Source organism: Rhineura floridana, chromosome 2 (genome assembly GCF_030035675.1).
Source record: "Rhineura floridana isolate rRhiFlo1 chromosome 2, rRhiFlo1.hap2, whole genome shotgun sequence".
Taxonomy (NCBI): domain Eukaryota; kingdom Metazoa; phylum Chordata; class Lepidosauria; order Squamata; family Rhineuridae; genus Rhineura; species Rhineura floridana.
Window position 1 is genome coordinate 105,512,897 of NC_084481.1, and position 25,987 is coordinate 105,538,883.

The 25,987-nt window shown below is 43.2% G+C and overlaps 1 protein-coding gene across 4 annotated transcripts in view; it reads right to left on the minus strand.

Moving 5' to 3' along the window:
* Positions 1 to 312: 312 nt before the first annotated feature.
* RNH1 (ribonuclease/angiogenin inhibitor 1) overlaps positions 313 to 25,987 on the minus strand; it is a 38,317-nt gene continuing 12,642 nt past the window's right edge. For 2 of the 4 annotated variants that reach the window (XM_061609980.1, XM_061609979.1), the window contains exons 2-10: positions 16,131 to 16,230; positions 14,925 to 15,095; positions 13,030 to 13,200; positions 12,122 to 12,292; positions 10,927 to 11,097; positions 9,461 to 9,631; positions 6,555 to 6,725; positions 4,738 to 4,908; positions 313 to 951 (exon numbers count right to left, since the gene is read on the minus strand). In XM_061609980.1, the coding sequence (XP_061465964.1) occupies positions 864 to 951; positions 4,738 to 4,908; positions 6,555 to 6,725; positions 9,461 to 9,631; positions 10,927 to 11,097; positions 12,122 to 12,292; positions 13,030 to 13,200; positions 14,925 to 15,095; positions 16,131 to 16,216 (1,371 nt within the window). In that variant the 5' untranslated portion in view covers positions 16,217 to 16,230 and the 3' untranslated portion in view covers positions 313 to 863. Of the gene's footprint in view, positions 952 to 4,737; positions 4,909 to 6,554; positions 6,726 to 9,460; positions 9,632 to 10,926; positions 11,098 to 12,121; positions 12,293 to 13,029; positions 13,201 to 14,924; positions 15,096 to 16,130; positions 16,231 to 23,173; positions 23,193 to 23,512; positions 23,605 to 25,987 lie in introns of those variants that run through there. The other 2 variants (XM_061609981.1, XM_061609982.1) reach the window with 2 other exon arrangements.

Genomic DNA, 25,987 nt, shown 5'->3' on the forward strand with positions numbered 1-25,987 from the left:
GAGCATCACCTTTCATTTAAACTCAATATCTTAGAGGGGAGTCTCTGTGTCAGTGTTAGTAAAAGAAACATCCCCCAAGGAGCCAAGCTATACCAATAGTATATCATGATTAACTACAATCAGGTAAGAAAAAAATAGTATACCATTGGTGTCCATGTAACATTTTCTTTTTAACTTGGCAGTGTATATAGGCTTTAAGGCATTTGTTAATCGATACTCGAGGTCTAAGCTTTTGACTATCCAAAGAGAATTTTAATGTACATTTTAGTGCTCTTTACCATTAAAACCCAAGAAAGAAAACCACAAGCATAGTATCTTTGCAAGCAAAATTTATTTTATATTCCTACAGAGATAGATTTGCTGATCAAGATACCAAAAGTTCACCCATTGCACTTTCAGCAGAAAATATGAATATCAGATGTTTAAGGGACAGGCAATATTGAGTTCTAATGTTTAATTAAAAATGAACATTATTCCCAATTAATCTAAAAGTCTCCAATATAGTTATTTTCTTTGAAAGAGTTCCAAGTTATGTGCATGTAACCATTATTGCTTTATGACAGCTGACAGGAGATGAATTCCAGTTTGTGCTGCTCTTACTATTTCCCAAGAGGTGGGAAAGCCACCAACATTGTTTTCTTATTTTATGTAGTCTGGACCCAGCAGATAATTCCAGAACTTTTCTCCACAGCTGTCTCACCACTGAGGTACCAATACATTCCTAGGTTTTCTAGGCACATCACAACTCCATGAAATTTGGAATTGTAGAAGTCCACCATCATATGGTCTGGTCGTTTGGTTTACAGAAAGAATCCCAACAGAATAGAAAGGCAGTTGAAGTGGCCACGGCAAGGTTGCACCACTCATGTAACCACTTTAAATCCAGGCTTTGACTCTTCCAGGGCCTTCAGCTCATTATCCACTTCAGCAGTCCAGAAAGTGTCATACAAACTGCAAAAGAATTCAGTTTATGTTAGCATCACTATAGCTTACAGATGAGAGTTCACACATTACTGGTACTGAGAAGTCAAACAAGCAGGCAAACCACTTCTCTGTAAGCAAGAAGTGACACATACAAGATCTCATTTCCCCAAGGTGAAAGAGCTGAAGCAGAGCTACTTCCAATGATAACTTCCATTTCGATAGAGACAAGCAGTCTGACCACCACCTGTCAGTAATCTAAGTAAACCTTTTTCATTGTTGACCGGACAAAGACTGTTCCTGATGAGCAGGCCCATGTTTCCGAAGAAGAAACTTTAGGATCCATATTTTAGGGCAGGGGTGGAGACTCTCTAGTCCAGATGTTGCTGAATTCTAACTCCCATTAGCCCCAGCCAGCATAGCCGATGATTGGGGTTATAGTTAGGGATGTTGGAGGAATCCATTGAAAAGAGACTGTCATGCGGTTTTCCTTCCATCTCCATTGCTGTTGAGACAGGTGGCCTATTGCTTTTTTCTCCTGAAGTTTTTTAAAACTTTGTTTAGCTTATCGCCAGAGGCAGCCTAAGCACACTAAGACTGAAATCCTAACCATATCTATTTAGAAGTAAGTCCTACTTCAATTAATAGAGTTTACTTCCAGGTAAATGGGATTAGGACTGCAGCCTTAACCTGCCTCCTACTGTGCTCAACGAAATCGAGTCGTTCATTATTGTTCACTTTCAATGGAAAGAATTTATCTCTTTTCCCACTTGTAGACTTTATGGGTGCTCTTCAGTCAAAGTCTGAGCCTCTTTGTCAAAATAGGGAGAACCACCTAGATTCTACTGCTCATTTCCTATGATCCAGCCCTTAATCATTTGTTTTAAAAGGCCCTTGTCCCACTCCCAGCCAAATTATTATTGTCCTTTTTCACATGGCAAAAATACACTGGCTCAAAAAAGGATTTAAAGCTGTCAAATTAAAAATCATGTTTACTACCAACATTTTAAACATAAATCTTGAGCATTATGTTTCAGCAGACACACACACCCAATCATTTTCTGAATAAAATATGAATTTATGAAAATAAACAAGAGTAATTCATACAACCAAGACACAAAGAGCAAAACTATCAACAGCATCAACAGTTTGCTAACAGGGGTGGGAATGGCTGACTCTAATCTGTCTGCTAGCATAGGGGTGGGTGAGAGAAAGAGACAGAGAGAGAAAGATGCTGCTACGTTCCTCTTGATGGCTTCATACAGGCGTTGCACATGCTCCCTGGACAAAAACACCGCTCTCTCACCCCAGAAGTCATGATTGTAGAAACAATGAACAAAGTACGCTGCAAAGATTTGATCGCTTTTCTACTAGCAACCATATCTGAAGGTCACCAAACACTGACGGTGTACCTCTCCATTTACCCTGCAAGGTTGGTGGGAATTGGCATTGGCTGAAAAATTGACTGAGATAAATAAAATGAGATGGGGAGTGCAGTCTAAAGGTATTTTTATTAACACTTGGCACCCGTTAGCTAATTATACAGCTGAACAACATGGACTAGGGAAGCCCGCTGCGGCTCATAAGTCCTTTTGGTATGACCTGGTACCAAAGCATTTATGGTTGCAATGGTTTAGGCATTAATACCTCATGTTGGAGTCCTTTCTGAGAGACTGTAATTGTCCTCTTCTTGCTGTACATCCCATTTTGTTTTTACAATAGAACACTGTAGTTTATGGTTATGTTATGTGTTTTCTTGTTTAAAAAGCAACACAAAAATCATTGATCAGAAAAAAGAAGACATGATTGTCCCTGAACTCTTTCTGCATGCACACAACCCACAAACATCTTCTCTTTCAGCTCACAATAAAAATGGGGGGGGGGAGAGAAGGATGCTCTCTCTGTCTCCTGCCTTCTCTCTCTCTCCTTTTTGTCTATTCCTTGTAAGATGGAGAGGGGAAGTGCCTGTGTGTGTTTGTGTCAGCTTATGTCTCTCTGTGTGTTGCATTCCTTCCATGAAAGCATGAAGGAGAAAGATTTGGCTCCCTGTAAAAATCAAAACAGATCCCTGGAAGAGGAAGAGATCTGCTTTGTGTGGAAGATGGAGACGGCAGCTGCTTGGTTCATGCATCACACTGATTTATGGTTCACTGCCAAGGTCTAACTTTGTTCCATAGCTGGCAAGAGCCCCCCCCCCCGCTGTCCTCATAATCACCAGCTTCCACTCCCTCCCACCATTTACGGGAGAGCGGCTACTTCCACCACCTCAGCTCTGGGTTGCCACTGTGTCCTTTTCTAAGGGACTGAAGAACAATATCAATATTTTCAAAAGGGGGAGAGAGGGAAACAGACCAGTAACAGCAAAGATTATAAAAAAAATAAATAACATGGAACAGAGCCTCTTGGCCAGTTCAATGGAATGTGATCGAAATGCATTAACTTGCGGATCCCAACCCTAAAGGTGCCTCAAGACTTACAAGGTAACTCCTCCGGAAATTTGTTAACTTTGAAAGGGAACACCCAGGGAAGGCAGTTAATTTGTAAGTATCTGTTGGTGGATATGAGTGTCTATTACGTGCTATGATGTATGTAAAATATGTATATTTCCACATCAGCAGATGATGAACCAGAAGATCTGTGCAAAATAAACCAACTGCAGTAGAACAGGAGATAGCAGATGAAAGAGTAAACAAATGTTGGAACAGACTGAGGCATGTTTGTACATCCCTCATTGTAGTCCAGATACAGCTATGCAGGCACAGGCTCCCCACTTCTATTTTTATTTTACTTCCAATCCATGCCTATAAAATATTGCCATTTTCAAACGTCTCAGGATGCTACCGTACAGGAAACACTGCAAAAGCTGACCGATTAGTGGCTCACGGAAATCTGGCTTCTTCCTGGAATGCTCAGGACAACAGCTGATCACTCAGTAGTAAAACTACAAGTCTTCAAATGCAGTGGAAGCATTTCCAGTATCGGCCCCAGAAAGTTCTTATTAGGAATTCAGACACTATTTTAAAGTAGGGACACATTACAGGCTTAAAACACAGCAAGCCTTTTTCTTCTCACCGAGTTTCAATTCAGCTTTGAAAATCCCAGTGCTTCCAGCTGTCCATGCCAGGTTGCCCCACTCCTCCAACCACTCCAGCTCCTATTGGGGGAGTTTTCAGCTCTCCAACTCCATCTCCCTGGAAATCATCTTCTTGTTGCTTCTCCTGGTGTTGGCACCTCGATTATTTAAATGAGTTTGATCTTCACCCTTTCTTGCTTTCAGAGACCGATGGACAGAGATGAACATGGATCTCTCCCTGCCACTCTTAAAACGAATGACTTGCAATCCTAACCCATTTACTAGGGAGTCAGCCCCATTGAATTCAATGTGGCCTACTTCTGAGTAGACATGGGTAGGATTGCAGTGGGCAAGGAGTGGGTGGGAAACGGGATGTTGCTCCGTGATACACACACATCACTGATGTCAGGCATGTAGGACCACCCCCAGGAAATGTTTCCACTGTATACATTTGGGATTCGCCACTCAAACAGTTTTAAAGTCATTGTGAAGCTGGTCTGGTTTTTTACTGCAGCCAAACACAGTATTTCAGAATAAACCAGGAGATTGTGGGTAATTTTGGGTAACATCATGTGTAGCCGGATTCAAAGAACAGGGGTGACTGCTTTTTAAGGCCGTAACGTGTCTCTACCTTAATCGGAATGCAATTATAGCCTTTGTAAACAGATCCACATCTCTGGAACCGCTCCTTAACCCCACCCCCCAACCTCTGATTCTTAAAATTTCATGAAGGAGTCACTTACATTAGATACTTCAGGTGACAGTTTGGATTTCTCACTGCTTCGCAAAGCTTCCGCACACCTTCATCTCCAATGTGGCTATAGCTTACATCCAGTTCTTGTAGACATGGTTTTCCAACAATGAGTGTGGCAAGCTTCTCACAGCAAGCAGAAGTGAGTTCTGATTGTCCCAACCTAAGAAAAATGGCAGGACAACAATCAGCAGTGTCCACAAGGGAGAAGAATCCCTGAAGAAGCCTCCTCTGAACTTGGTGCATGCTAAACCCACAAACACAAGCAAATTTCACATTACTGCCCCTGAAGTCTTCTATGTACACCCTTTGCATAGAACTCTCTGGCACTGAAAGCAATTTACAAGTTTTATACACGCAACAGGGGATCTTAAACTAAATAAAAGCGTAAAGGAGTGTCTCATATATAGCATGGTCTTCAAGAAGCATGTCTCACGTGCATGGGGAGTATCTCTTTATTTACTGGGCAATTCTGTATAGAGGCATTCAGAAGAATGTTGTTTTTATGTGGGTAAGCTTAAACTTTGTTCAGATAACTTCCCTGCAAAGTGATTGTATTAGGATCACAAACTTGGAATTTGGCCTCTCTCAGTAGAACATTGTTATTGCTAAATAAGCCAGTTAGAATTAAACCATTTGTGCAACTGCTATTAGTGTTGTTGTCTGTATCTATTAGTTTTTCCATAAACCGCTCTGGAGGACCCTTTTGGGGGTGAAAAACAGACTAAATCAATCAGTGCTGACCCACCAATCACACAACCTTATTTCCACAACAGTTTCACAGATGTGGAGCACATATTTGTGTCTAGCTTGTACAGAGTCACTGCAAGCGGTATGCCTGCTACTGAGCACTCTTTCTATCCGTAGCTGGAAAGTGTATCAGAATGTCTTGTTATTAATGAGACAATAAAGAAATGTTAGAATTCAGCTGGAGTCCTTTAATGCAGAGGAGAAATCAGAAAGTTTTTTTTAACTGAAAAGATACCTTCAGAAGAGCTAATGCATCTCAGATTTATCAATCAGTCCATAAAGCAGAGTGAACATGGAAGATTGCCATTCAAACACTTAAAACATAATCTCTGGCATCCCATGAACTCTGCCTCAAAGAAAACCCTTTCTAGGCCTCAGTTATAGGAACATGCCACACTTTAGGAGCCATGTGACACTCCGAAACTAGAAAGAGACTGGACAGAGTCAATGAACAGGGAGTTTAGGGCAATACAACAGCCTGTTCTCCTGTGGCTATTGTTCCTTGCTCATCAAGGCCTTAAAACTAATTTAACTCCCCATTTTGCCAAGATTACCCAGACACCTGTAACCAGATGGGAATTCACACAGTCTATTAGTGAGCATTCCACCTGGGAGGCAGGAAGGCCCACTTCCATCAACTAGCTGCCAGTTGGCTCCTCTGCTCCCACACCTATCTCCCTCCAGGGCTGATCTACCTGGTCAGGAAACATTTATATAACTATGAAGAATTACCACCTGAATATGCTTGTTTTCTTGTTCCCTCCCCAACTCTATTTCCTTTAATATTGTGCACACTGAATTGTAATCCTGAAGAAAAAAAAAGAACTTTCTTAATCATTGTACAGCCCCAGGAAAACATGGAAGAGATCTGCTGCCAAGCCTTGAAGCGATGGAAAGAGGCACCAAAATCCCAGGTAGAGCAGTTCTATCCCCGCACCCCAAAAAATGTTTACAGAGGGCTTTAGCAATAGAGACAAGAGCTCTCCGCTCATGGACACTTTAGAAAAATCTTTACCCATTGTTTTCCACAAGGCAAGACTAGTCTGGAAGGTCACTTACCAGAGGGACTGTAGGTTGCAGGCAGGGCTCAGAACTCCTTCACAGAGCTGAATTGCCCCTGCATCACAGAGCTGATTGCCACCAATATGCAGCTCTTTCAAGGCACTGTTCACGCTGAGAGCGGAGGCAATGCTTTTACAACAGGCCGTAGTCAAACCACATTCTCTTAGCCTACAGCAGACAAATAAAAGCATCTCTGACAAACCTGACATTTTGCGGTGCAATAGGCCTTCAGCCTTCATCTAGGGTTAATTTTATTTTCTCTGAAGTCAATCACATCCCCAAGATGAGCAGCTGGGACTATATTCTGAACTGAACAAAGGCTGAAGGGCCAGCAATATTTGCATACTCCTTCGTTCCCACGCGGGCCAAGATGACAAATGGCTCTTTCTTCTCCTCTTCCCAAGCGTCAATCGCAACTGACCTGGACAGAGCGCTCCTCATTATATATCTCAGTCACTCGTGCTCATTTGCCTGAAGCCAGCCTTCCCCACTCTGGTGCCCTCCAGATGTTCTGGACTCCAACTCCCATCATCCTGACCTTTGGTCATACTGTTCGGGGCTGATGGGAGTTGGAGTCCAACTTCTGAAGAGCAACAGGATGGAGAAGGCTGGCCTTGGTCTTATCTTGTGCATACATGCAAGTAGCGAGGGTGCATTAAAAAAAGGTGAGCTTTGTTATTATTCATCTGAGGAAAGAGGGGGGCATTAAGGAATCCTCTGCTTGCAACTTCACTCAGTTGACACAGTTTGCATAGTTTATTTCACTTGCTAGCTGCTTGTTGTGCAAAGGTCTCCAATCATCTTACAACACAGTTGGAAACAAACATAAAACATTATACCATTAAAAGAATTCATACGAAACACCCACAATTCATTAAGAAATATCATTCACTAATAGGTAAAAAACCTTGCGGTTTAAGAACATACCTATAGCCCACAGCTATTCTGTCAAACTCTAAAAAGCAGGGAAATTGGGTGGCTATAGTGAATGCACCAGGGCAGCAGGAGACCTGACCTCCTCTCTGAGATATTGTACTACCCTACAAATTTGGCAAAATGCAAACACAATGTGGGTTGGTCTTTCACAGTCCAATCCACTTCCTGTGTAGCTTGGAAGAATTTGGTAACATGTGCCTCTGAGCATATAGTGAGTGGAGTGGATAGAAGGGGGGCAAAGGAAAGGGGAGGGCAGGTTTGATCATCTGCATGCTTATAGAGTTCAATGGTATTTACTCCCGTGCAATCATGCTTAAGATAGGTAAAACTGACCATGGGGAAGAGGAAGGGGAGGAGGAAGGGGAGGGTGAGCAGGGGATTGGAAGGGAAGGGGGAGGGAGGGGGAGGGAAGAGGCAAGAGGGAGAGGATAGGAGGGAGGAGGAGTGTGGGTTTGATCATGCACATACTTTTTAAGTTTAATGGGATTTATTTCTGTGCAATCATGTTTGAAAATGGAAATGGACTGCCTTCAAGTCGATCCTGACTTATGGAGACTCTATGAACAGGGTTTTCATGGTAAACGGTATTCAGAGGTGGGTTTACTATTGCCTCTCTCTGAGGCTGAGAGGCAGTGACTGGCCCAAGGTCACCCAGTGAGCTTCATGACTGTGTGGGGATTCAAACCCTAGTCTCCCAGGTCCTAGTCCAACGCTGACCTGGGGGAGGGGCAGGGAGGGGAGGAGGAGGGGGAGAGGAAGAGATTGGATGGGTGAGCACTGGGCAGAGGGGAAGCCCCTTTCCTTTCCAAAAGGAAAACATTGTGAACAGTATCAATGCTTTTCAGCGTTTCCCCCACCTTTTTATTCTACAGCAGGCACATGTAGCCTCCCACCCAAATTTAAAGCAAAGCAGTCCCTGGCCACATCCAAACCAGGTCTTTATTTCACTTTGAACAGTCATGGCTTCTCTCAAAGAATCCTGGCAAGTGTAGTTAGTGAAGGGTGTTGAGAGTTGCTAAGAGAGGCCCTGTTCCCCTCGCAGACCTTCAATCAGAGTGGCTGACTGTTAAACCACTCTGGCCACAGAAGCTCTGTCAGGGGAATAGAAGTCTCCTCTCGGCACCCTTCACAAACTACACTTCCCAGGATTCTTTGGGGGAAGCCATGACTGTCTCAAGTGAAATAAATGTCTAGTATGGGTGTGGCCCTGATTAGCCTAGCCCAGCAGCTGTGAGTCTGGCTTTTAGAACACTGACAGTTGGTTCTTACTGAGCATGCCCTACACTATCATTGGGTTCAACCCAAAATTTCTTAAATTAATTAAAAATCAGCCAGGCAGTTTTATAACTTTTAAACTACAAAAGATGAAGGTCAGAGTATGGGGCAAGTCAGTAATAGGTTTACAGGTACTCTGTGAACATGGCTGATTTTTAATGAATTTAAGATTATGAGAACTCTGACAGAAAAAAGTCCACAAGGGGTCTGGGTTTTTCCCCCTCTCTTTTTAGACTTTGAACTCTGTTTCTCTCTGACTCTTTGTGTATTGCCATGAAAATTTAGAGGGTTGTTAAGCAAGCGATTCTGAGTTTAGGACTATAAGTTTTGTAAGGTTTTATTTTGAAATGAGCTTATGGGAAGCATCAGAATGGCATGGATTTTAGCATTGCGGAATGTGAAATATCCACGCTAGCTATAGTATACAGCCACTCTCGTATATATGCATATATGACACATAACAGCCCCTCCCCCCATAACAGCCCCAGGAAGCTTTGGTGGCACACTAGTAACAAAGATCAGAAGCTAGGCCAGAGTGTGACATGCCAAGTGCCTGAAGCTGGGTGGAGCCCCCAGTTGCCCATCCTCAGTCACAGGCCCATCCTACTGAGTACTGCGCTACTTGTTACATTTAGTAATCAACACGTCCAAAAAAGCAGCAGCAGCAGAGAAAGCAGCTACCAGCTCCTTACCACAGTGACTCAAGTTTAGCTTTTGGATCCTTCAGTCCTTGACATAAGAACTCCATCCCTTCATCTTTTAGATCATTTCCAATCAGGCTCATTTCCTTGAGAGTCTCTTTAGTACCAATGACGTTGGAGAGGTCCTTCAAGCCAGGAGCCGAGATGTCACATTCCCATAACCTGTAATCGAAAACAAGTCAATGTCTTTAGCCTGGGTAGGGTGGCGAGATTGGAGAAATGTGTTACAGATACTTAAGGGTTGTGTGCACCATTTGGGACCCCTGTCGTCTATATGAGATTGGCAGAGTTTGCTGTATCAAGATCAATCATCATAAACAAAGCTTCCCCTATGAGAGAAAAATCCCTGTTATTTGTATTAAGCAGATAGAACAGACATTTCCAACCAAATGCATGTGTGGCCTACAACTGAAACCCTGTGTCAAACAGACACACACCAGGAGTCAAGGCAATTTACCAATGTGGCTAAGTCTGAAAGATCACGTGGGAAGCCTGAGGTCCTCTAGCTATTGCTGGACTTCAACTCCCATCAGCTCCAGCCAGCATTGTCAATAGTCAGGGATGATGAGAGTTGTAGTCCAGCAACATTAGGACAGCCGCAGGCACTCCACCCTTGATAACGAATGTGAATTTGGATTTATGACCCTTGTACACATAAACCATATTTTCCCCTTGAAAAATGCCTTTTACAGCAAAAGAATTCCAGGTAACAACTGCAAATACCAGGTTATATCCAATGCTGCATACACAGAGTTCCACTTGGACAAGTGGGGCTTCCCCTTCCTCTCCCTGCATGCCCTCAACGTCAGATTTTGAGTGAGCGTGGGGGGCTGCAGAGGAGAGAAGGGGAAAGCTCCACTGTGGAAGCAAACGTCTGCTGTGCTAGCAGAATAGAATCACTGGATTGCAGTTCCATCTGCAAATCTTATTTCGCAAACATGTCCTCAAGTACTAGGAATGCACATTTGTTAAAATATGATTTACAGATGACTGATTCTTCATCAAGGATTCTCATTTGCACTGTGAAAGTAAAAAGCATATTTTCCTACAGGTTTGTAGGAAAAAGGTTATGAAACTGAATTCTTCACTTTTATTTTTTTATGTCAGAAACAGTCAAGGCTTTCAGGATCAGACATATAATTAAATAGCTCTAGCTCCTGCAACAGCCAGTTCTGTATCCACCAGCACATCACAACCCAATATTTGTTTTTGAGAGAGAGTGACAGAGATATGTTACAAATTTAGAAAAGAATACAAAAAGAGTATAATCCTCTTGTAATTTTTTAAAAAGAGATTAAAAAGTACATGAAAAAAACACAAAGACTCCAAAACATGATGGGGGGGGTGTATGAGGTTATTTGAAACTGATAATGATAATATGGTTTAAAGGAAAGGGATTCTGCTCTTATGACAGTCTACATCTAACAAACTGCAACTGCTCTAGATAAGCCACTTACCACAGTTTCTGTATTTTGCAGTTGGGATTCAATACACCCTGGCACAGGAGAGAGACACCTGCGTCACCAATCTTGTTCTCACCTATGCAGAGTTCTGTCAGCGATGGCTTTGTGCCAAGCACAGCACCAAGGTCTCCACAACTAGCAGCTGTGATTCCACAGCACTCCAATCTGCAGAAAAACAAGAAGAAAAACCACCAGTTACATTCATTTCAGCAACCTTATCTACTGCTGCCACTCACCATCCAAAACATGCATTATTTTGACTTTGCCAAGGCTGCAGTTTGGTTGGCCAGTAAAGAAATTCTTTGAGATTTATTTACCAGAGACTTTGCCCAAAAGCCTTCTCCAATGACAGTGTGTTAAGAAATGTGATGGGGTTTTTTGTTTTTGCTGTCAGATGGTTTTAGGAGAAAAGCAAAACTCCAATCAATTGTACTCAGAAGAAGCTTCACATTATCCTTACAGGAAGTGTTGTGGTGCTCTGTATACAGCCCCACTTGCATATGACATGTCACATGGGCGGTCTGGACTTCTGTTTTAAGGTCCAGATGTACAGAGATTGCTGCAAGTAGCTATTGTTATCCCATCATCAGTCCTCGCCCCCATCCATCCCACCAGCTTCTGCTCAGGAAACAGCTGAGGAGCAGCGAAAAGGGGGCTGCTCCATCTGGGACCGCTGCTTCAAAGTCCTCCAGGCCCTTTGAGGCAGCGGCTCCAGATGGAGCTACATTTCCTAGGCAGATACCCAGGCTTCTGAACAGCGCTCCTCACTCTAAAAGCTAATGTGAAAATCCTGATTAAGGTTTGGGTCCAGATTTTGCTTCCACTTGCAGGAGGAGGAAAGACTTTTGCCTAATCCCCCTTCCCCTGCAGCACCCTTCCTCCCTCTGAAAATATGTTCCAGAGGGGTGGGGGAAACTCCGGAACAATATGGAAAGGCTTCACAGGGGGTGGGGGTGGAGGGAACTGGAAAAAATCGCCTCTTCCTCACTTCTGTCAGTAGGTTCACCTTCTCTGGATCAGGAACCTGTCTGTTAGTGGATGGCTAGGTGTAGATCTAGCCTCAAGAGCATGGAGTTTATGAAGACCCTAAGTCTTCCCATAAAAAACTGCCTCAATCTTTGGCAAAGCACATATGCCATTTGATACAATGCCCAACAAATTCCACAAGTAGGGATAAGCTGTAACTTACTGTAGCGCTTGCAGGTTACAGCTGGCACCCAGCAAGCTCTGGCACAGATGTTTCACTGTTGCATCCCCGAGCTTGTTGTTGCTCAGGTTGAGTTCCTTCAGGGACGGCTTGGTGCGCAGTGCAGAGCTGAGAGCCTCCATATTTGCTGCTGAGACTCCACAGTACTCCAGACTACAGCAGAAGAGTAGCAAGAGGTAAGAATGAGGCTCAAGTATTCAGGACTAGCTTCCTTCTTCTGAACAGAAATCTAGACCAGCCCTCCCCAACAGCCAGATGTTGTTGGGTCTCCAATGTCCATTATTCCCAGTCATTATGGCCAATGGTCAGGGAATAATTTATTTACTGTATTAAATGTATATCCTGTCCTTCCTCTTAAAGCAGCCCAAAGGATGATGGAAGTTGTAGTCTAAGAACATCTGGAGATTACCAGGGGTGGAGTGCAGGAAGCTGATATAGACACCAGAATAGCTTGCAAAATAGTTTTATTACACATTTTAATTGTGGGTGTTTATATCTTAATGCTTGTGTTTTTGGTTATTGTACTAGTAAACCACTTAGAAGCCTATTTTGGCATTAAGCAGCATATTCATTACTATTATTAATAATAAAGCTTTTCACTCATGCCAGCTCAGATATGCATTTCTCTTTAGTATTATCAGAAATTCTATGTAAATCTGTGAAAAAGCACTATACAAATGCTATATAGCCTAGGTCATTACCAGCAACATTAGGGAAAAACTTGCTGCGAGGAAAGTTTTTTGTTCATCTGCCTCAGCTGTTTCATCCAGTGCCAGGAAGTTAGTCCATTACCATAGTGAGCCACACCAGAATTTTAAAAGAGATGCTTCCCAACTTGAGAAATCTTCTCAAGCAAGGCATATTTGCTAACAGATTGAGTAGTCACTTACTGAAGGTTCTCCAGCTGGCAGTTGGGATCCAAAAGCCCCTGGCACAATGTTTTAACTCCTGACGTGCCCAAAGTGTTGTCTCCCAGGTGAAGCTCAGTCAATGATGGCTTGCTACTAAGTACAGAACGGAGACTCTCACAGCAGGCTTTAGTCAGGTTGCAATTCTGCAGCCTGGAAGAACAATTCAAAGGTAAGCCAGCCTTCCTCAAATTCACCATTTATTATTTTATTCAGGCAACTAGGTAATTGAAAGATCACGACTATATTTAATATACACATCAATCCCTGATCAGTGGTGGCCCCCGAACTATGGAACAGTCTCCCCGAGGAAGTATGCCTGGCGCCGACTCTGCTCTCCTTCCGGCGCCAGGTCAAAACCTTCCTATTCTCTGAAGCATTTTAAGTTACACTGATTTACTTTTAAAAATGTTTATTGTATTGGATTGTTGATTGTATTTTAGTATTATTTTGTTATTCATTGTATTTTTATGCTATTTTATGTTCACCGCCCAGAGAGCTATTGCTAGTCGGGCGGTATATAAATTTAATAAATAACTAACTAAATAAATAAATCTATTGAATATATTCTATGCTTGCATAAGACTATATCATATCGAGAAAATCTCTGCATATTGATACTCATGGGGAACCGAATATTAACTAATTTTGCTGCCTTTTGAATAAGCATAGGCCATGTATGTCCCTTGAGAGTCATCTAAAAAGCACAAAGACAGACGAAATTTCCCCAATCACAATTGTTTTGTTGCCTGATGGATTCATGGACTAGCAGTCTTACAACTGCTATGAGAGGTTGGTGGGCTAGAGCAGGAGAAGAATCCCCATACAGTGTATTTCAAGTAGGACAGGCCAAACAGGTATGTAGAAAAATGCTGCTGAACAAGTCGTACCTATAAAGTGAGCTTTCAAGTAGGAAGAACAAAAGAGCCAACGCTTTACACTCCTCACTCACATAGCTAGAGGCATCATCCCCTCCACAGTAGCATTTGCTACACAATCAAGCCGTATGTTACAACTGTAAACCATGGCAGGAGAGAACTGCTAACAAGATTAGAGACTGCACTAGTGCAGCTCAGAGTGATGGGTGGCACTTAAGTCACGAAACCAGGGAGGCATTAAGCACCATTTTAAGAGTAGCAATCCCAGTCACATTTTACTAGAAGCAGCTTTCCAAATTGAAAGCAGGTACGCTGGTGCTAAAAGAAAAACACATTGTTTCAGTAGCCAGATGAGCTAATGAATGCAAACCCCTCTTGTCACTTAAGTTGTGCTTTTATCTGCCACTTGGTTTCATATCTCTCGGTGCCCAATTTCACTACTCCCAATTTGGCAGCAGTTGTATAGATCCTTTCCTTACTACATATGAAGCCAATAAGGACATCTGACCGTTTGGAGGCATGAGCCCTGGAAGAACTCAACGTCTAGTCCCTATTTTACATATATGAGCCCGAATCCTGAAATCTAGCCTACAAGATAATTGTGAAGGTGAATCAAGCGTTGGTGGAGTAGTACAAAACAGCGCCACTACTTCAGGGCAATGCTGGAGACACAGCAAGACATAGACATTTCCCCACCAACTTGTATATCAGCCTGAGAAAATTATATGATTATAGGTTAGTAGAGGTCACTCAGTCCAGCTGCTTCAGGAAAGCCTGACACAGTGGTAACTGGATGGCAAGAATATAAGAAGCAAAGACTACAGATGTTTGACAATAGTGAAAGATGAATCAGATTGAAAAGCCTAAGACAAATCCTGAGCCACTTGCAGCCAGAAGAGAAAGAGTTTGTCAGTGACAACAATTGTACAGTGGAAGTTTCCACCTGTGGAGAACTTCACCCCACACAATTTACACCACTACAGATTGTAGGAGATTTACCATAATTTCTGAAGGTTACAACTTGGTGTCATCAATCCTTTGCACAACAACTCCACACCAGCATCTCCCAGTTCATTGTTACTCAACTTCAGTTCAGTTAGCGTCTGGTTTTTGTTCAGAATGGAGGAAAGATCTTCACAATGACGAGTTGATAGACTGCAGTCATCCAACCTGAGAATGAAAGAGGAGCTCAAGCAAAGCAGCTCAGTGAAACATTTGTCATCCACAGAATTCTTTTTCCTCCTGAGCTGATTAAGAGGACTACCAGAATATTTGAATAAGATCTAAGGGTGAAATCCAGCATTGTTCATCCGCCAGCAAAATGGAAGCCATTGGTGGAATGAATTTCCTGTGCATCGTGCTGCCTCCCACACCACACGCTCACAAAATCTGCTCCAGATGGTTGGGGGACCCTCCAGAGCAGGTTAGGAGAGACATGGAGGCTACCGGGGGGGGGGGAGAGGCAGAGGAAGTACAAGTGATACTGGATATTGCCTTTAGCATTCATTTTCTAAAAATCGTATTTGTAACATTATATCAACGTATGGGTGGAATCACACAATGACAAGCACCAAAACTAGGTGGCTGCTGTTTTTAGATAGTGGCAATTCTCCTGTCTGTCTTAAGCAGTGTGGTGGTTAATTCAACAGTCCTGGAAGAGAATGCTTCTGTATTTATGTGTGATGTTTGAATTCCACCTTCCCATAAAAAAAATGCCCAATAAAACCAACAATAGCAAAATTATTAATTCGTAAACAAGCAAGCAATATAATAATAAAATCAGAGCAGATAAAAATGACAGCTAGTTAAAAACAATTAAGTTAGACATTGGTCTTATTCATAACCAATACAAAGCCAAAGCATAGCTTAGCAAGAATGTGCAAAAAATATAGTGGCCTTGCTCCTCTCTCTCTCCATCTTGCTGCTGCTGGACCACCCAGAGCTAACCCATAGTTTGGCTTAGTGTTACATGCAAACCTGGGCTTGTGGTTTGTCTCCCCCAGACAAACCTTGGGCAGTAAACCAAGAAGAAATCTTGGCAACTGATAAATGACTATGAGTATTTCAGGCCAGGATGATGTGCTCAGCAATCTTTAAACCAGCTGAAGTTCCATCTGAAAGGAGCTCTTGTTGTGGTCAGACTTTAAACACTCGTTAACACATTACACACAACACACACAGAGGTTTCCCTGACATTTTACTTACCTAATGGTTTTGTACTGGTTCAGGGATGAGACAAATTCTTTCCACTTTGATCCACTAAGTTCTTCACACTGGATGTCAAGGTCCATTTTGAATGCAACAGCTAGAGGGAGTGGGGAGAGACACATTATTTCCTAACAAGGAAAAAAGGTCATCATTTCCAATCAAACTACTGCAGAGTTGTTTGTATTCATTTGTCTATAGTGCAGGAAGCCAATGAGGTGCCCTCTAGATGTTGTTCAACTCCCAACAGCCCCTGCCACCATGGCCAATAGTCAGGGATGATGGGTGTTGCAGTCCAACAGCATCTGAAGGGCACTATGCTGCTGGCTTTGCCTAGTCTAAAGAATTGACAGCCTTCTTAACTGCAAAGAGAGAATTTCTGAAAAGACACCTTGCTCAAGAGCCCCATTACAGAAAGATACTGTTTGTGGCCACTTGCAACTTAACCCAAAGAGGTCCCTCCTTAACGGGAAGTGCTGCAACAGCCATATAGCACACAGATGAATCATGCAATGCTTTTGGTTATCCACAGGCAGCCTGTCTTAACCTCATTTGCTAGAGGGGATCCTCTGAAGGACACTGTTTTAATATCAGGAAGCAATAGTCCCATTCTGAAAGTGACTACATTCCTGACCTGCACAGCATATATTTGTAATGAAGGAGCAATTATAAGAGGACATTTTGTTGAATGGAGTCAACACAATGTAGGGCATGATGTTTATTCTGCAACTTTGGAATTTGTTAATCTGGACCCTTGTAGGCCTGCAGAACCAGCAGCTACAGCAAGTTTAAGGCACCCAGCAGAGTAGTCAAGATGGACCCTGTGCCGTTTGTATGCTAGCACTTCCATGCTAATCTTTGAACTAGATTTTGCAACCTACTGTGTCAGACCTTGGCATCCTGGGGGATGATAAGATTAGAAGGCAGAAAACTGCCATGAAACCAAAAGAAAAATAAAAGGTTGTGGCAAGTCAGTGCTGGAGTGTGTCGAAGTGTCTAGTGTGAAGAACAGCTGATGAAGCAAGGATCATAATTACCATAATCTATCCAGGAGGAGAAATAGTGTATTTCATATCTTATGTCTTACGCCCACATGAATAATGAAATTAATGCAAAAGATCAAAAACTCCACATCCCCAGTCCAGCTTCTGATTGATGTAAAAGGCGCATTGAGACCCATTATGCAATGACTGTTGGTTCATTTTGAAGGGGTTGGGGGGGCGTGTGTCCTTTTGCTCTTGTCTTCTTTCTTGTTGCCTGCTACCTGCTCTGCTTCACATGCTTTCACACAGCTGAAGGCCACAAGATCCTGACCTACTGTCCTGCATTGGTATATACGAACTTTATTCTAATTTACAATGCTAGGGATCTTAGAACTTGTGCTTTATAACTAGGTGGTCTGGAGGAAGTCAGAGGGAGACTATTGTAACAAGGTTATTTACTCTGTTTGCTTGCCTTGTCAAAGCAATTATTAGTTCATCATGCCTTTATTAAACCATAAAGCAATTTATGAATGTTATATCACATTGCTTTAAGTTGCCTTATTTTCTTCAAACTTCTTAATGTTAAGCTTTGGACACTGGTATACGAATTTATTCATTTCAGGCATAATCTTGAGTCTGTGGTTATCACTGGTAAGCTTTACCCTCTGTTCTACTCAGTTGCTGCTGAACGAATTTGAACCTCTGCTAAAAGACCCAATTAATGTTGGTGCACTGAGCATGCATTAGCCTTGATCTGTTCGCCAAACCGCAACATTCAGTAAGTTGAGCATTTCTGCTTTTTAAAATAATAGAGCTGCTTCCTATGATCAGCCAGAGCACACACAGGCATCACCTGCAAGAGTACTGTGAGTGTGCAGACCTGTGTGCACGCTAAACGGGTAATGTGGTGTGGTCAAAGATTTTAGTGCTGCATGGAGCTAGCTCTTGCCCCTCTGTCTCGCAGAAGTGCTTACTTGGTACTGCTCAATGACCAATTCTGTGGCCTTTCTCAGCACAGGGTTTGTGCTACCTTGCCATAGAACTTGGATTTGAGTACAGTACAGATAACCTGGTACATTGTGTGGGGGCCTGGGAAAGGGCTTTTAATGGCAGCTCCTTGCATGTGGAACTCTCTCCCTGCTGAGGTGCATCTGGACTCATCTCTTCATAGCATCAGGCGGTTGGTCACGATGCATCTTTTTTAGAGGGCGTTTGGAAGTGGAGAGACCCGATTGCTGCTGCTGCTATTAGTAATTGTTATTCATTGGTTTGTTGTTGTATGTTTTCACTGAACTGTGCTATTTTTATGGATTTTATGTATTCTCATCTACTTGTTTTTATTGTAAATCACCTCGTGTTCTGTTTACATACTGCCCTTTGAACAAACAAGGCTGTCTGCCTGCCTGCCAAAACGTGCTTGGTACTAATCCCTATCTCAAAAGGAAATTCCTGCTCACCCTTAACCCCTTGAACTTCTACACTATCTAGCATCTTGTTTGGAAGGGAAAATCCTGGGAATTGTAGTTTACCCCTCACAGAGCTACATTACCCACCAAGCTTAACAAACTACAGCTCTCAGGATTCTTTGGGGACATTGTGCTCTTTAAACATATGGTGCATACACAGCAAGAATCTCACAAGTTTTGTCTTAAATTTAAAAACAGGTACATGGCGGCTCCAATCTGAGCACAGCAGCAGTGCTGAGTGAGGGGCTTTTAATCCTCCCCCCATTGCCCCAGTGTAAATCACCCCTCAAAGCCCTGAATCCCCATATTCTTTGGGAGGGAGGGCTGATTTGGATCAGAGAAATGGGAAGAAAGGGTCTGTTTTAAGATCACAAGATGCTATCACAGACCTCTCACATCAATCCTGGTTTGGTCCCAAGGCTATGCCAGGGTTTCTGATGTTACTTTGCAAAGTGATATAACTACTCCACCAGTTTCACCAAGAAGTACACTTTGTAATCAGCCTACTATTGCGACAAGCTACTCCCCGAACTCAGGACATTTAGTCCACTTTATTCTTTTTTCCCCCCTTACAAAATGTACAAGTTTAACTTGGGAAAAGCCTAGTTATTCTGGATTGAAGTGAACAGCTAAGAGGCATTTCTGAAAGGTGATTCACAGCAAATGAGCTGGCAGAGAAAGCACCATTCATCAGCTCTAGAAAGCCCAACCTAGTTACCAGCTCTTCACAGTAACGTTCCCTAGAAATAACACTGAAACAGACTCTCTGGATACTTATGAAGCAGGTCAGCTGGCATTAATATTGTTTTACCTCAATTCCTACCAACATTATTAGTTGTTATGAAGCACTGTCCTATTTTACAGTAAAACACAAATTTCTGTGTAACTCTCCCATGTTTTCTTTTTCTAAAAAAAGCACAACGCAGCCATTGGATGCTGCAATCAGGAATGGAACAAGGATAGGTGGGGAGATGGTGCTTAACCCTTTCTCCAAATTCACTTGCCCATTCGGAATCACCTTCCTCTTGCAAAGGAAAGAAAAAGAGCAAAGGAAGATATGGGGCCAGTGTCCCCCCCCCCCACAATATGGGCAGGGAATGGTTTTTATTGGAAATAGCAGAAGGGGGCAAGGTTAAGTACTCCTAACCTAGCTTTTTGGCAAAACAAAACCACCTAGGCAATTTTCCCACAGATAATCTACATAACTGCCTAGTTTGGTCATCAGATAGCCTCTTACAATGGAAAGGTATTGAAGGACATCTGTTCATAATTAAACTTTTTTAAAAAAAACTGGAAAGCAGCCCGTGCTGAAAACTCTTTTACACTATTAAGAGCCTGAATTTGAATATTCTTTGTGAGGCAGGTCAACTGAAAGGGGAGAGTCTTAAGCCTTGGAGAGGCATTTAGCCTTATCCAAGCGATTTCCAATTAGCCCCACTAAATGGAAATGGACTGCCTTCAAGTCGATTCCAATTTATGGAGACCCTACGAACAGGGCTTTCATGGTAAGCGGTATTCAGAGGGGGTTTACCATTGCCTTCCTCTGAGGCTGAGAGGCAGTGACTGGCCCAAAGTCACCCAGTGAGCTTCATGGCTGTGGGGGGATTCGAACCCTGGTCTCCCAGGTTGTAGTCCAGCAACTTAACCACTACACCACACTGGCTCTCTCAATTAGCCCCACTAGACAAGCTTTAAAACAAAAGGGTTCATTAACTGCAGCTAGCTGGGCACAGAATCACAGAATAGTAGAGTTGGAAGGGGCCTATAAGCCAAGGCCATCGAGTCCAATCTCCTAATACTAAAGGCATACTAAAGGTCAACTGTGCCTGTGCAATACTTTCAGTTTTAACCATTTTCTTCCAAGAAACTTGCACATTCCAACAACATAAATACTTTAAAACCATGTCATGCCCACCCATTTTGAGCATTTTAATCTCACTCCAGATACTTTTGTGCCTCAATTTGTGCACTTTGTGACATGTATAAAGCCCTGCTGACGTCAGCTAGAAAAAGGAAAGGGACCGAAATCTTCATATTCCCAGAATTTAGGTGGCATTTAAATTAAGGCCCCAGCTTCAAATCTATTGTTCTCTATGATTTATTTATTTATTTATTGAATTTATTAGTCACCCATCTGGCTAGCTGTTCAGCCACTCTGGGAGACGTACAAAATAGGCATACAATACGTAGGCATTAAAAATCTAAATACAATGAAGATAAAATCTAGCCCACCCCAAAAGCCTGAAGAGCCAGGTCTTCAAGGCCTAGCGGAAGCTTGTCATAGAAGGGGCATGGCGGAGATCATTTGGGAGGGAGTTCCACAGGGTGGGGGCCACAACTGAAAAAGCCCTCTCTAGTCCTCACCAGTTTGGCTGTTTTGACTGATGGGATGGAGAGGTCTTGTTGGGCGGCATAGCTGATGATGCTGGAGGCGCTCCTTTAGATAGACTGGGCCGAAACCGTATAGGGATTTAAAGGTCAAAACCAACACCTTGCACTGGGCCCAGTAAGCAACTGGTAACCAGTGCAACTCTTTTAGCACTGGAGTGATATGATCTCACCGGCGGCTGCCTTTAATCAGGCGCGCCGCCGCGTTCCATACCAGTTGTAGCTTCTGGACCGTTTTCAAAGGTAAAGTGCATTATAGTAGTCTAGGTGAGAGGAGACCAGGGCATGTACCACCGGTGGGAGCAGATGATTGGGAAGGTAGGGGCGTAGCCTCCATATCAGATAGAGTTGATACAGCACTGCCTGGCTCACAGCCAAAACCTGAGATTCCATGGACAGCTGGAGTCGAGGATGACCCCGAGGCTACGGACCTGGTCTCTCAGGGGCAATTGTACCCCACTGAGCACCAGGTCCAAATCCCCTAACCTTCCCTTGTCTCCCACAAACAGTACCTCGGTTTTGTCAGGGTTCAGCTTATTCCTTCCCAATCCAGCCACCCACTGATTCCAGGCACTTGGATAGGGTTTCTACAGCCAACCTTGGTGAAGATTTAAATGAGAGATAGAGCTGCATGTCATCTGCATATTGGTGACACTGCAGCCCAAATCTCTTGATGATAGTCCCCAGTGGCTTTATATAGATGTTAAATAGCATCGGGGAGAGGATGAAGCCCTGTGGCACCCCACAAGTGAGAGGCCAAGGGTCCAAAACCTCATCCCCCAATGCCACTCTTTGGTGCCTATGCCTAACCCCTCCAGGCGATCCAGAAGGATACCGTGGTCAACGGTATCAAAAGCCGACCAAGGCTGTTTCAGTCCCATATCCAGGCCTGAAGCCCGACTGAAATGGATCCAGATAATCTGCTTCCTCCAATTGCGCTTGCAACTGCTTTGCCACCACCCACTCAACCGCCTTGCCCAAGAATGGTAAGTTTGAGATTGGGCGAATGTTGTTCGATGTTTAGATGTGTGCAAGCGTTTAGGAGCTCTATTTAAACATGTCAGCTAATTTGATGCATCATTTGTCCTATGAGCTATCCCAAATATGAAATTCCGTGAGCCACTGGTGCACCATCCCAACTCCTGGATGTGGGGGATTTTTGTCATTGGGCTGCATCTACCAATCTCTACACTTCCTCAGAGGCAAAACTTCATCATCATATCTCAAAACTTCACCAGTTCTCTTCAGAAGTGTTTACCTAGCACCCCTTCTGTCTAAAAGCTAAGACTGCATCAAATTGCAGTTTCAGATTCAACTGTTAATGCACTCAAAATAACCTCCAATTTGAAATACAAAAGGCTGTCTTCACCATCCTATGACACTGACCAAAAAAGCTTTGAAACTAATAAAAATAAATTTGACAGATTTCTAGAATGAAAAATGAAAGAAAATTTTCTAGATTAGATTCTGTGTAGAAACATTAGTAACACAGGAAAGAAGCAAAGTAAGAAGAACAGCAACACACATACAAAAATGTCATTCTCCATCTTTGGAGATGGCAGGTGTTGCCACCACTCACCATATGCTCAGAGGCACGTTACCAAATTCTTCCAAGCTACACAGGAAGTGGATTGGACTGTGAAAGACCAACCCAAATTGTGTCGCATTCTGACCACTTTGTAGGGCAGTCCAATATCTCAGAGAGGAGATCAGGTCTCCTGCTCGCCTGGTGCATTCACTATAGCTGCCCAATTTCCCTCTTTTTAAAGTTGGATAGAAATATCTGTGGGCTTTATGTTCTTAAACTGCAAGGTTTTTTGCCTATTAGTGAATCTAATTTAAGCTCCTTAGATCTACCCATGACTTGACAGCTATCATGGCAACTTCCAAATGTACAGAGATCAACTGGTGCCATTCTTCCTGGCAAAGCAGGAAAAAGGGGCAGTGACAAAGTTTTACCCATTTTTTTAAACTGTTGCGCTGCTTTGAAAGGCCACCGCAGTCCTATTTCAATGAGGCAGCAGAAAGAGAAAAAACACCCACCTCCACACGCATACCCAACGTGAGTTCTTTCAGCAATGGGGTAGAAATTCAGAGGAAATTAGCTGAGGGTGCAGCGTATGGCTTCATTAAATTTTTAAACCGGGGAGGGTGGCTGCTGCAGTACAAATGACTACAGGAGCAATGCAATGGAGTTTATACTCACGGCCGAGAGCAAGACCTCATTCATAAGCTGCAACACAAGCCGGAATAATTTTTCAGCGCCTATCAGTCGCTTTTGTGTAGCGACAAGCTCCAAAAGAAAAACATGGAGTTCCTCCCTCTTATATTACCCTTTTTTCTAGCGACACAAACACGTCAAAACGGCTTAGTTAAAAACAGGCCCCCGAAGTTGCCTTTTAAAAGCCAAACCTGCTCTCCCAACCTGTCAAAATACCAAATCTCGTTTGCTTGTATTTCAGGCACATATGAGACCAGCTTAAAAACCCGAACCACGCAGTACGTTGGACAACACTAATCTTTGAGAAGGTCACTCTGAGCTTACCAGATCTTCAGCCGCCGGAAAACACCCCGAAAATATAGCTCTGCTGAAAGCAGCGCCGCCGCCGACCTAGATGTAATACCTTCTCCGCCAGCCCCCTCCTACCCTCTTACACCTAATTGGCAGAATCCAAACCAAATCTGCATAGCCGCGTCCTCCTTGCGGGCGGTAATAGGCACCTACGCCCATAGGGATCGCTTGACTACGGAGCCGGCTGTAGCAATTGCGTCGGCTCTGTTCTCCTGTAACCAAGGTGGAGCGCGCTCTGTTTAGGCTTGCTCCCATCCCAACTTGTCACAAGAGGTTTTCCCAGAAACCCGGTCCATTTTTAGGTATGCAGTGACGCATCGGACTCCCCTTTGGGAAATTCATCGTTGCATCCATAGTTTTAAAGGCAGAGGCGTAAAAAAGGTCTACTTGTTTTGCTTGAGACCTGTATGTGTTTTACACAGCAGATGTGAGAGTGCCTGCATGTTAATAATGTCTAAAATCGCAGCTCTGCTGTGTTTGCTCTCACTCACCAAGATTATCTGAATCTACCTGAATTAGACCGCCACCCCATGCCTTTAACCATGTGTGACAGGCATCCATTCAACAGGTACAGCTTTCCCCATCACTGCATCGCCTCACTAGGAAACGCTTTGCCTGTAGGGTGTCTAGAGTCCTCCCAGAGCAAATTCACGACTCAACTCATACACACACTGTGATTATTTCTTTTAAGAACAAAAATCCAAACAGAACAGTGTTTGCTTCAAGAACCTGGTGCTGGAAAGCAGATATTTTCACATTTTTTCTTCACATCCTTGGAATACGAGTCTTTGTGCTTTCTGAAAATGTGCAATAAAGCACATTTTTGCCCATTATACTTCCATACATGACGTTTCAAACGCAACAATGCAATATCCCATCTGTACATATGGGTGCAGTGATACTATGGGGGGGCACTGTGCTGACATCTTTTTTAACTGGCTAGAAATGATGCCCTATACACTGGAAGCCTCACTGAACTCAGCAGAACTTACTTCTGAGTAAACATTTATTTATTTTATTTATTTATTTAATTTAATTTATATACCGCCCTAAGCCCGAAGGCTCTCTGGGCGGTGTACAAAAAGATAAAAAACAAGCAATGCATAAATACAATAAATACATGCATAGGATTGAGCTGCAAGTGTCTCCTGAATGTGATGCAGCCTTTCCCAACCAGTGTGCCTCCAGATGTTGTTGGACCACAACTCCCAACAGCCTCAGCCAGCATTGCCAATGATCAGGAAAGATGGAAATTGTGGTCCAACAACATCTGGAGGCACACTGGTTGGGAAAGGCTGCCAGATGAATAGCAAGTACAGCAGAGGAAGATGGTATCCAAAGCACGGTTCTGAACCATACAATCAGAGGTGAAATCATCCAGGGACTTGGGGGTCTTAGATTCTTTACCTTTTGGGGAGCAGGTCCCAGTAGGGTCCCTTTGTCTCCAGCATCCTATGAGCTAATCAGCATGAAAAGGAAACATATTAGCCACAGAGAAGAACATGCTTCCTTGTCCTTTCCTGATGCCTGGAGCCAATCAGAGTGAAAGGAGGTGAGTCAGCCTCTGAGAAGACCCTTCTCAGTAGCTAACACTCTCCCTTTTCATGCTGATTAGCTCCTAGGGATGTTTGTTGTTGTGGGAGAAGGCATTAACAAGGATCTCATTCTCAACTCAGCAGGAGGAAAAAGGGATGGGAGGGGGTTTGGCTGTGATTATCATGAAGTGAACCTGCACTTCTGAACTTGCCGCTACACCACTACATACAACTGAAGCAAAAGGTTTGCAAAACTGGGAAAGTATTGCTATGTGGAGAGAGCGTCAATGCTGTTAACACTTTTGAAAAATTAAGTAAAAGTATGCTCTTGCCCAGAAGAGATACAGCAGAGGTGTGTACACAGATGCCAATTTTTTTCTGAAGTGTGCCATCTAATATATGTCATAATTCCAGGGAGTTTCCAAGAGTATCTCAGGAAAGCACAATTAATCAGAGATTACCAGAGTGGGATCTGGGGAGTCCCTAACAGCTGTCATTTATGCACATTTACTTGGGAATAAGCCCCACTGCACACAATACTACTCCCAAGATAATGTGTATAGGACTGAGCAATCTAGAACCATTCATGTAGGCATGGGCATCCACAGGAATATTTCCAGTGGGGGCTGAGTAAGTAAGTAATCAAAATAATGAAAGAAACAAATACCTAACTAGCATCCAGAACAGATTTACTGTTTCTGGTAGATCTGGTGACTGACTGACTGGAAGGCCTGAGTAACCTGGCTTCTGAGAAATGTGTATTCCAGGTTACACACACCTCGGTTGGTTCTCAGTGGATAAGCCTGCTGTCCATTTATGAGCAGACCTAGCATCCAGACATCTTTCCATGCAGGGCTGAATTCCTCCACACTTTTTCTAGCTCCCTGTATCCCTCTAGCCTTTAAATGATTAC